At 50.3% G+C, this 11988-nt stretch overlaps 1 protein-coding gene across 1 annotated transcript; it reads left to right on the plus strand.

Moving 5' to 3' along the window:
- Positions 1–9236: 9236 nt before the first annotated feature.
- Positions 9237–11148, plus strand: LOC100502471 (uncharacterized). The gene is made up of 5 exons (NM_001196949.1): positions 9237–9717; positions 9810–9978; positions 10051–10097; positions 10199–10308; positions 10469–11148. Exons 1-5 carry the CDS (start codon positions 9342–9344, stop codon positions 11000–11002), a joined length of 1236 nt encoding a protein of 411 aa, NP_001183878.1. The 5' UTR covers positions 9237–9341; the 3' UTR covers positions 11003–11148.
- Positions 11149–11988: the final 840 nt, after the last annotated feature.

The raw sequence follows: 11988 nt of genomic DNA on the forward strand, positions 1-11988 counted from the left end.
CGGATGATGAGGTTGTCGTCGTCCGTTCCACCCAGTTGGCAGGCCAGGCGGTAGTCTGCGAGCCACAGTTCCGGTCTCGTTTCCCCCGAGTACTTTGTGATAGTAGTCGGGGGTCGGAACCGGGCCGGGAACGGCGCCCGTCGGATGGCCCGACTGAAGGCCTGTGGACCGGGTGGTTTGGGCGAGGGACTCCGATCCTCCCCGCTGTCGTAGCGTCCCCCACGCCTGGGGTGGTAGCCTCGGCGCACCCTTTCGTCGAGGTGGGCCCGACGGTCGCGACGATGGTGCTCGTTGCCGAGGTGGCCCGGGGCCGCAGGCGCGGTGTTGCGCGTGCGCCCGGTGTAAACCGAGGCTTCCCGCATGAATCGGGAAGTCGCGGCATGAGGTTCCGAGGGGTATCCCTGCCTTCGGGAGGCAGAGCTCTCGGCCCGTCGGGCCGCAGCGCCTTCCAGGAGATTCTTGAGCTCTCCCTGGATTCGCCGACCCTCGGTGGTTGATGGCTCCGGCATCGCGCGGAGGAGCATCGCTGCGGCTGCCAGGTTCTGACCGACCCCGCTGGATGCGGGTGGCGGCCTGACCCTGGCGTCGTTGGCGACGCGGTGCTGGAAACCCTAGGGCAGGTGACGTATTTCTCCGGCCGGGGGTTGGCCCGCCCATACCTGCCCGACGTCCCGGCGGATCGACTCAAGCGCTCCTGCTCCCTCGTCGAGCCTGGCCTGCGCCCCGCGGACTTGCTCGAGCTGTGGGTCGTGACCCCCCGCCGGAATGGGGACCACAGATAGCTCCCGCGGGATGTCAGCGCGAGGCACCGGCCTAGGGAGATCACCGTCCTCCGGCATGCCGAGATGGTTGCCTTCGGAGGGATCCCCTAGCTCGACGTGGAAACATTCGCGGCTTGGGCCGCAGTCCTCGTCGTCAAGGCTGCGGCTACCATCGGAACAGTCGGAGAGGCAGTAGTCACATGCGGTCATAAAGTCCCGCATGGCACTGGGGTTGCCAAATCCAGAGAAATCCCAACAGATGCTGGGATCGTCATCTTCCTCGGACCCAGAGGGCCCGTAGGTCGAGACGTTCGTCAATCGGTCCCAAGGCGACCGCATACGAAACCCTAGAGGGGTTGCACTCGCCTCAACGAGAGCGTCCGCCAAAGCGAGGTCGCTAGGCGGGTTGAGGTCGAGTCGAAATAACGTAGGATGGGAATCAGTCAGTACCTTTTGGTCGACGAGGAGCGGCATAGTCACGTCGGGGACTGATTGCACCGTCGTCTTAGGTATGAGGGTGACACCCTGCAAGCCCTCCGCGAGCGCGCTGGCGTCGTCCACTTGCTCGGGCTTGGTTATAGATGGCCAAAAAGCACGAGGCCCGTGAGCCCAGCACGAAGCCCGCTTTTTGAGCCCGGTCCGAGCCCGACACGGTAGAATAAGCGGGCGGGCTTGGACAGGAAACTAGGCACGGCGGGCTAGCCCGGCACGGCCCGTTTACCTCTAAGCCCGTTAAGCCCGTTTTTTTTACACTAAAACGTGCTTACTGGCCCGTTTAGCCCGCTTTTCGGCCCGTTTTTTCGTGCTAAACGGGCCGGCCCGGCCCGTTTAGGCCCGCTGCGGGCCGGGCTTGGACAGAAACTTAAGCCCGCTGGCTCAGCAGGCCCGGCCCGGTTTTGGCCGGGCTTCACCGGGCCCGGGCCGGGCCGGGCCGGGCCGGCCCGTTTGGCCATCTCTAGGCTTGGTGCGTCGCGGGGGGACGGCGCTCGCCTTCGTCTCAAACGCGAGGCCGACGCCCGACGCGCCCCCCGTTGGGGCGCTGGGGACGTCGATTCGCTCGACAGCCGACGAAGCGCGGCCTCCCGCTTGGCCTTGGTTGCCCCGCCTCCTCCTCCGTTGGCGGGGGAGAGGACGGGGCGAGCTCGAATGTTGTTCTTCCACCACGCGGGGAAGATGTCGTCGATTCCACCGCCGGCGGGCGGGTTGTCGGCCGCCATTGTCGTTGTCGCGCGGCGGTGGAAGGAGTATCATGTCGTAGCTGCCGTCGAAGGACATGAACTCAAGACTCCCGAAACGGAGCACCGTCCCGGGCCGGAGAGGTTGTTGGAGACTGCCCATCTAGAGCTTGACGGGAAGCTGTTCGTCAACACGCAGCAGGCCCCTACCTGGCGCGCCAACTGTCGGCGTCTTGAGACCGGGGGGTCCCTAAGCCGACGAGTGAGTGTGCCGCGTGCCCCAGCCCAGATGGGTCGAGCGCGTGGGCGAGCGCGAAGGGGGGAAGCGAGGTGGCCGGAGACGGGCGTGAGAGAGGTGGAAATCCCGCGGCCTTCGTGTTCGTCCCGCGCCCAGGTCGGGTGCGCTTGCAGTAGGGGGTTACAAGCGTCCACGCGGGTGAGGGAAGCGAGCGGCCCCAAGAGAGCGCCTGTCCCGTCCTCGTCCCCGCGCGGCCAACCTCTTCTAAGAAGGCCCTGGTCCTTCCTTTTATAGGCGTAAGGAGAGGATCCAGGTGTACAATGGGGGTGTAGCAGAGTGCTACGTGTCTAGCGAGGGAGAGCTAGCGCCCTAAGTACATGCCGATGTGGCAGCCGGAGAGATCTTGGCACCCAGTCGGTGTGATGTCGTGGCCGTCGGAGGAGCAACGGAGCCTGGCGGAGGGACAGCTGTCGGAGCGGTCGAGTCCTTGCTGACGTCCTCCTGCTTCCGTAAGAGAGCTGAGAGCCGCCGTCGTCACAGGGCACGTGGGGCGCCATCATTGCCTATCTGGCGGAGCTAGCCAGATGGGACACCGGTCTTGTTCTTTGCGGCCCGAGTCGGCTCGGGGTAGGGTGATGATGGCGCTTCCTGTTGACGTGGCGGGTCCGCGCCCGAGGTCGGGCGACGTGGGGGCTCTTCCGAAGCCGGGGTTGAGTCTGTCTTCCGTGGCCGAGGCCGAGCCCGAGCCCCTGGGTCGGGCGAAGCGGAGGTCATTCGGCAGAGGCCGGGGCGGAGTCCGAGCCCTGGGGTCGGGCGAAGCGGAGTTCGTCGTCTTCTGGGGCTGAGCCCGAGTCCGAGCCCTCGGTCAGGTGGAGCGGAGTTCGTCATCTTCTGGGGCTGAGCCCGAGTCCGAGCCCTGGGTCGGGCAGAGCGGAGTCCGCCGTCTTCCGGGGCTTAGCCCGAGTCCGAGCCCTGGGTCGGGCGGAGCGGAGTTCGCCGTCTTCCGGGGCTTAGCCCGAGTCCGAGCCCTGGGTCGGGCGGAGCGGAGTTCGCCGTCTTCCGGGGCCTTGCCCGAGTCCGAGCCCTGGGTCGGGCGGAGCGGAGTTCGCCGTCTTCCGGGGCCTAGCCCGAGTCCGAGCCCTGGGTCGGGCGGAGCGGAGTTCGCCGTCTTCCGGGGCTTAGCCCGAGTCCGAGCCCTTGGTCGGGCGGAGCGGAGTTTCCTATGGCGCCTTTGGCAAGGCCTGACGTCCTGTCAGTCTCACTCTGTCAAGTGGCACTGCAGTCGGAGTGGCGCAGGCGGCGCTGTCCTTCTGTCAGACCTGTCAGTGGAGCGGCGAAGTGACGGCGGTCACTTCGGCTCTGCCGGGGGGCGCGCGTCAGGATAAAGGTGTCAGGCTACCTTTGCGTTAAATGCTCCTGCGACTCGGTCGGTCGGCGCGCCGATTTAGTCAGGGTTGCTTCTTAGCGAAGGCAAGGCCTCGGGCGAGCCGAAGATGTGTCCGCCGTTAAAAGGGGGGCCTCGGGCGAGACGGAAACCCCTCGGGGTCGGCTGCCCTTGCCCGAGGCTAGGCTCGGGCGAGGCGTGATCGAGTCGCTCGTATGGACTGATCCCTGACTTAATCGCACCCATCAGGCCTCTGCAGCTTTATGCTGATGGGGGTTACCAGCTGAGAATTAGACGTCTTGAGGGTACCCCTAATTATGGTCCCCGACAGAAGGATTACATGATTTTGCTTTCTTTCATGGTAAGTGTTAAATGTCAGTGCAGCCTTACTATATTTTATATTTTTGTGCAGCTGCTATTCATGTATTGTCCTTGTATACGTATGCATTTCTTAAAGACACAATTAATTTTGTTCATAGATATTACCATGCAATTAGCAATCTATGCCCTACCTGATTCTCCATGTTAATTTCAGTGCAAAAGATATAGATAACTAACACATGTACTTTTCCTTATTTTCTATTAATTGTACACCGATTTATGTGGATTTTAACCTATTTTTTTACTGATTCCACATATCGGCCCATTGCATGGAGACATCACAACTTCACTTTCCAAAAGTCATCACTCCGAGGAAAACATGTATGCTTAACACATTTCCTGTTTGCTTTTCTAAATATGCACCTTTTAATTTGTATATTTGCTAGCCATGATGTAAATAATAGTAAATTAACCTTAAATTCATCTAATACACACAATAGAGTTATCAGCCTCTATTATGTTGTCCTTAAGATCATTAATCTGAAACTTAGAATGTTGACATCTAGATTGCTGATGCTACTACATTTGTAGACTAAATTGTTCTACTACCGTGGATAATTGTTTGTTTAGATATATCCATATATGATTTGCTTCATATATCTAAACAACACGCTTTTAAATGTGTTCAACATTGATCGAAGACTCGCGCTAGGCGCGAGCAAGTTACTAGTAGAATATATAGTGCAGTGTCCAGTATTTTACACGATCTAGCACCCTAACAGACTTCACCCAACGCGAGCCTCATGCAACTAAACGATACCAACCAAGGACGTGCAATTGGCCTTGACTATCGGTTTGCCGTGTCGATTACCTGAATCAGTAGTGTCGATATGGCGTGTCTTTTAATTGGTCCACATTATTTTAGTATAAAAAGTAAAAAAATTGAAGAAAAATCTAAAAGTTTTTCAAAGTATGTAACTTTTATTTTCACATATCACACAATTTTATGTTTTATAAATATGTTAATTTTATTTACAGTTTATAAAGTATGTAATTTGTTTTTATAAATTACATATTATTTATTTATTTTGTTATATACTCATATGAATTTTTATTTTAATAAAACTTCATGGTTTATTTTATATGAGAACCTATAAATAAACTAACGTGGCAATGAAATGGAGCTGACGATAAGGGTTGCGTGAGTGTTGAGATAGATAAATGTGGGTGAGATGATGATAGATATAGATTGAATAATAATAAGGCAGCGCTATTATTGGGATAGATATAGACCGAAAAATAAAAATATAGGCTTAACGTTTACTCTTTATATGTATAGTTAATTTTATAATTAGATTATACTTAAATATTTACAATTGAAATCCAAAAATTTAATATGACGCATCATCTTCTCACTGCTCATTTTTTTATTTGATTTGTGTCATGAAAATGAGTTGATCATTCAGCATCTTATTTATAAAACGTCAAACTTAAGGAATAGACTTATGATGCGCTTATAGAGTTCTAGCTCAAACCCGAAGGTCAGCTACAAAAAATGGCATAACTGAGGGGCTGTGGAAAAATAAACAGTAGCTGCTCACCCTCCCCACACTCGATCTCGCCGGCGTGATCGCCCTCGCTCGTGCTGCTCCCCGCGTACGCCCACAGCTCCTTCAATGTGTAGCTTCCTTCAATCCCTCTCCAATCACGTGTGGCACTTCCCCTCCCGAGATCCTTCCTTCTCATATGCTCAATCTCGCCGCCACGGCCGCATGATCGCCCTCGCTGCTGCGCACGCACACTTTCTTCTCTCCCTACCAGTCACCCTCACGCCTTCATAGCCAAGTCCTATAATCGATTTTCCGTAGCGCCAGCCGCCAGCATCCTTTCAAATAGGCACCGAACAAATAATAAATTAGCTTCTTCCAAAATGTAATAATGGCTCTGTTTAGCATAGCTACAGTATTTTTTTCCTTCGGATAAAACCGTTTATATAGAAAATCGGTGAAAACACAACTTTTGCTTATTACTGTCTCCATTCTTTTTTATTCGCCACGATTTGGTTTAAAAATAAACTAGCCGGCGATAAATATTCGAGAACGAAGATTAGTACCTATTTTTATTTTATTTAATGAGTTGTTGAACTGATGATAAGCTATTTCTGTTTCGTATAACTTCTATTCAAATCCATTCAAAACTGAGATATAAGCTATGCTAAACAGGGCCTTTTATCGTGGTGATAGAGAGTGAGGCCACGAGAATGTTCGTCACACGTTTGGCATGTTTTCTATGGTGAGGAATCCAGAGTCCGATTAAGTGTGTGATTGGTCAAGCTTTCTAAACTATATTTATTGTAAAAAAAATGTGAAATCTCAACCGAACAAATGTGAAATCTCAACCGAATAAATTTCTAAAAATCTATATATTTCTATAGTTCAATTCAAAATCAACTCCTACATTAAATTTTCTAGATTCATGTCTTCTATATTAAGATGTCATTTTTCAATCAAACATATTTTAGTTTTTTCACAACCGTTAGCTTAAGAGTCACTTTTATCACAGCTCACGTTTAGAATCAGACTTCATAGATCTAGAGTTGTACCAAACATACCCTATAAGCCGAGGACCCGCAAGAGCATATCCAATAAAAAGTACTATGTTTAAGATCTAAAATTTTAAAAAGGATCTAATTTAAAGTGTTAACGTTAAAAAACATTTGCAGCTTCAACTGTCGAGTTTTGTATCATGTTATTAGAAAATAGTTAAGAAAATAGTTAAGGTTAGAAATAGAGGGTTAGGAATGGTGTACGAAACGAGCGTGTATATATAGGGCGTGTTTGGCATGGCTCTGCTCCATCCAGAGCAGCTCTATTCTAAAACTCTGGGTGGAGCAGCTCTGTTACAGAGTTTAGATTGTTTCTCGTAATCGGTGGCAGTGGCGGGTAAATAACTTCAAACTCTATGACTAGATTGTTTTTTTGAGTTTTCGAAGCAGCAAAAGAGGTACTCCAAAAAATTGTACTGCAGCTCTAAAAACTTTATAAAGTTTTTAACTCCAGAGTTAGAGTGTTTGGTGTGCTCTGGCCAGCTCCTACTTAGAGTTTTGCTTTGGAGTCATGCCAAACAGGCCCATAGATCCATATATAGGGTCATATCTCTACTAACTATTAAGAAGGTAACGTAGACCAAAACGTGCCCCCGCTAACCTTCGCGCGCCATGCACCGGCTCTTCCCATTCACGCTGCATGCAAGCATGCAACTACGCAAGCTAGGGTGCCCCCTCATCCACTCATGTTGCATGCAAGCCGCGAAGCTAGACCCAGTGGCTCCCTCTGCTCACGTTGCATGTGTTTTTGTCGAGGCCAATTTTTTGCATGTGTTCTTAATTAAAATGAAAATTTGAAGAAGCTAAGTGTAGCTCAGTTGGTCAACATTATGCATGTACGCCCAGACTCGATCCCTCAAGTCCAAGTCATTGTCGAGGCAAATTTTTGTATGTGTTCTTAATTAAAAACCTTTAATTAAAAAACCTTCCATGTTGGTCAAGTTTTTTAATAGATATACCCAGTTTCTTAGGCATACTTCTCTTTGTGCACAATATATAGAAAATGGTGACTAACTATCAACTACCGTCAAATTTACTCAATCATTTCCACAACACTTTTACAACATGCTATGAATGCTCATATATGAAAAGTAAGGATATTAAACTTGTACCAAATGTCGTGCTAGCTACTCGCAGGAGTACATTATTTATCTCCCAGAATGTTTGAGCTATTTTAATCTACTTATTAATGCATATAGCTATGCTATGCTATGCTAGCTTTGATGGATGTTCAATTCGGAACGATGAGCTGAACCGTGTGCATTTGGTTCTTTCGTGTCCTTCCAGATTGGGTTCTTGTTGTGTTCTCAGTTGCATCTGGGCAGCGAATGATTAATCAAGTTTTCAGTTAAATCTTCGACTGTGAATAGATACCAAAGTATTCAGTCTATACTTAGAATATAATATTAGTGTTAAGATGATATTTTTCTACACAGATTTTGCATATTATAGTGACAATTATCGTTACATATTTATGTTTTATATAAATTTTTAACTCTCGTGACAACGTACGTACACATATCTAGTAGTATTCAGGGCAAATACCGTCTCGGGGACGACGACCAAACAAACAAACCAAACCAAACAGTGCGGGAATCCTTGCTGATTCATAGGCCGGGAACGGCGAATCTGTCCAACCGGTCTCCCGATCCGGAGTCGAAGGATAGTGCTCCTATTTGTTTAGATGAGAATCTTTAGACAAGGAACCGGGATCAACGAAATCATCGCCACGTAGCCATAGAATATACTACGGAATCCTCCATGGATCAGCTTTACTAGCAGCCGCCGCCGCCGCGGCGGAGAGAGACGCCAGACACTTCTTCTGGGCTTCTCTCTCTCTATCTCTCTGACTCTCTTACAAGGAGGGGAGTCGAGAGACAAATCGTCTTGAGGTATCTTCCTCCCTTGTATGGTTCGTTTATTTCTTGGATGTTACGGTGGTGATCCACCGCCTAGGAGCTCGATCGCCGGCGACGTCGTGGCCGTGTGCTGTCGTTCTAATGCGGCTAGGGGTGGATCTAGAATAAAATATGACTGATAGTATACTTGTGAGGACGAGTACAAAAATATCAGAACAAAGACAGTTAGGTTGAGGAGGTGATCTCATGATAAATATTAGAGCTTATTTGATTTGCTGACTAACTTGTTATATTTTATCTAAATTTTCTGTTTGACTTTAATATTTAATTCGAATGATTAATCTTAGTCAAAATGTGATGCAATTAGACACGAATAAAACAGTCCTTTAAATTCTACTAGTTACAACAGATAAAAAGCGGAGGTCTGTACCCTCGCTGCACTAGCCCTAACTAGGTCCGCCCCTCACGGTCCCGTTGGGTTCTGAAAACTCAAAAAGAGAGAGAGGTAATTTGGGTAATCAAGTCTGTGTATGATTACTAGAATAGGTACAGTATATATAGGCTAAGCCACTAGCCGATTATAGAAACAGATCGGGAGGGCAGTCACTGGTTAGCCAAGATTACAGCACGGCTGATTAGCCAAAATTACAGCAGCAGTTACAGGAGAGGATATCCTCTAGCAATATACTGTCAAAGCTCCAACGCCATTGGTGAACGAATCTCAAGGAGGTACGTAGACAGAGACAGACGCCGCAAGCTCGCGTTCGCAGTGCCAGTCAAACTGGTGGTGAGCAAGTTGGACTTTTCAGTCAGTGGCCTTGTTGGCTCTCTTCCTCTCCGGTTGGTTCTTGGTTCAGATATCGGGGGTGGGTCTTCGTCTTCCCCTGCCTCGCCTCTGCTTCACTGCAGGTGGTCGAAGAAGAAGAAGGCCCTCGATCTCCTGCCCTCCACTCCACCAGAGCCGGTGCGATCCCGGTCCCGACCGACCTCAGCACAGCATGTTCGTGGTCGAGGACAAGGGCGGCGCCATCGCGCTGATGCTGGCGTCGCTGCTGTTCCTGGGCACGTGGCCGGCCGTGCTGACGCTGCTGGAGCGCCGAGGCCGGCTGCCGCAGCACACGTACCTGGACTACTCCGTCACGAACCTCCTCGCGGCCGTGCTCATCGCGCTCACCTTCGGCCAGCTCGGGGGCGCCAGGCGCGGCATGCCCAACTTCCTCACGCAGCTCGGCCAGCCCAACTGGCCTTCCGTGCTGTTCGCCATGGCCGGAGGCGTCGTGCTCAGCGTCGGGAACCTCTCCACCCAGTACGCTTGGGCCTACGTCGGTCTCTCCGTCACCGAGGTCGTCAGCTCCAGCATGGTGGTCGTCATTGGTATGTTGCTAGCTTGTTTGAACTCCTGATTTCTGAATGTTTACATACACCCAGCATGACGAATCATCAATAATATGTGCTGTGATTTTCAGGCACGACGCTGAACTACTTCCTGGACAACCGCATCAACAGGGCAGAGATTCTGTTTCCCGGCGTGGCATGCTTCCTTGTTGCTGTCATCCTTGGCTCTGCTGTCCACGCCTCCAACGCAGCTGACAACGAGGAGAAGCTCAGTGCCTCCACAAATGCCTACCAGCTTGGGTAACTGATCATTCTACTTTTTCCCCAATGCATCTGGGACTGCTCTGATCGTGATTTCGCACAACGTTACAGTAGGACAGCTGGGGCTGCGGAACCAAGCAAGCATGTCCTAGACAAAGGTACGCTGCAGTAATGTGTGAAAACTGCTGCTTCTGGTTTGTTTTGTTTTTCAGATGCTCATTATCTGAAGGAGAAGACAAAAAAAAATCTCTGATTTCAGATGTTGCCAAGGACTTGGAGAATGGAGTCTCTGGAACAAAGCAAGCTGACAAAGCGGAGGCAGGCACCGCAGAATACCTCATTCAACTCGAAGAGCGGCGGTCAATCAAGGTATCCGTCCGTCCATCCATCCAATACTCATCCATACTCATGGGGATAAACACAGACGACCTCATTTAATTTAACACTTAGTTCTGAAAGAAAAAAAAACATTTTTTTTCTTCTCAAAACTGGAACGTAAAAATGGCTTGCACACCCACGCGGGCACCAGGTATTCGGTTCAAACACGTTCATCGGTCTGGGGATCGTGTTCTTCGCGGGGGCGTGCTTCTCGCTCTTCTCCCCGGCGTTCAACCTGGCAACCAACGACCAGTGGCGCACGCTCAGGGGCGGCGTGCCGCACCTGGTGGTCTACACCGCCTTCTTCTACTTCTCCGTCGCGTGCTTCGCCGTCGGCGTCGGCCTCAACGTGCTGTTCCTCTACCGCCCCATGGCCGGGGTGCCCAGGTCCTCCCTCGGGGCCTACCTCGGGGACTGGGACGGCCGGCACTGGGCGCTCCTCGCCGGCCTGCTCTGCGGCTTCGGCAACGGCCTCCAGTTCACGGGCGGGCAGGCCGCGGGCTACGCCGCCGCCGACGCGGTCCAGGCGCTGCCGCTCGTCAGCACCTTCTGGGGCGTACTGCTCTTTGGGGAGTACCGCAAGTCGTCGCGGAAGACGTACCTCCTGCTCGGCTTCATGCTCTTCATGTTCGTCGCCGCCGTCGCCGTGCTCATGGCTTCGTCAGGTCACAGGACCACAGAGTGATCCTGGTCCTGTCAGTCAGGCTGTCACGCCCTAACATGCATGAAATCTTCGGTACAAAGGAATGGAGATGTACATAAAAATGTTTCTGTTGTGATTGATCAGGTATATAGCACCATATAAAAATTAAAGCTATTTATATTCTTTCCAAAGACAACAACTGGCTGATACTCCAATAGTGTTGTTCTCGGCCTTTTGGGCTGTTTAGTTGGTAGGAACTAATTTTTAGTCCCTATATTTTATTTTATTTTAGTCTCTAAATTGTTAAATACGAAAACTAAAATAGAGTTTTAGTTTCCACGTTTGGTAGTTTGGCAATTTAAGGACTAAAATGAAATAAAATAGAGTGGCTAAAAATTAGTTCCTATAAACCAAACATCAACTTAGTCTTTGAAACCTCGCAAAGTTGTCGAGTTGTTCGAAACCACGAATTGAACATGGTTACAGATGGCCATCAAGCCTGCAACTCGTGAGCTTGGCACGAAGCCTACTATTTGGGCATGATCCGAGCTCGGTATGACCTGGCTCTATGCGGGCCTAGGCCTAGCCTAACACGGGAGACGTGTCGGACTCGTTCAGAGTTTTCAGTATGTCGGGCTAACTCGGGAACAACCCGTTTCTAAACGGACTAGAACTCGTTCCGTTTAATATGGCAAACATTGCAAAAATAGATTACTCCTTTATTTAATGCATATCATTTATTTGTGGTAGGTGTATTATTTGTAATATATATTATTGTATTTAGTTAATCCTTCAATTGTGATTTGTAAATGTGTTCAATTTTTTATGATGATCTAATTTTAAGCTTGTTTTATGCGCTTGTGGGCTCGGGTCGGGACAGTGAACATTTTTGGACCAGGCTTATCGGGCTCGTTCACAGAGTTGAGCCCGTCGAGCAGCCCGACCGGCACGAATAACTATTCGAACCTAACCGTGTCATGCTTCAACAGTCTGGGCCGGACGACCAGTTTAGACATCTTTATACATGG

Source organism: Zea mays, chromosome 10, assembly GCF_902167145.1.
Source record: "Zea mays cultivar B73 chromosome 10, Zm-B73-REFERENCE-NAM-5.0, whole genome shotgun sequence".
In the NCBI taxonomy this organism is placed as follows: Eukaryota; Viridiplantae; Streptophyta; class Magnoliopsida; order Poales; family Poaceae; genus Zea; species Zea mays.

What these genes read in the sequence shown, in the direction of transcription:
- LOC100502471 (NM_001196949.1), top strand. Translation starts at nt 9,342, where the DNA reads ATGTTCGTGGTCGAGGACAAGGGCGGCGCCATCGCGCTGATGCTGGCG. An exon ending in CAAGCATGTCCTAGACAAAG is followed by an intron (nt 10,098 to 10,198) that starts GTACGCTGCAGT and finishes CTCTGATTTCAG; the next exon opens with ATGTTGCCAAGGACTTGGAG. An exon ending in AAGAGCGGCGGTCAATCAAG is followed by an intron (nt 10,309 to 10,468) that starts GTATCCGTCCGT and finishes CGCGGGCACCAG; the next exon opens with GTATTCGGTTCAAACACGTT.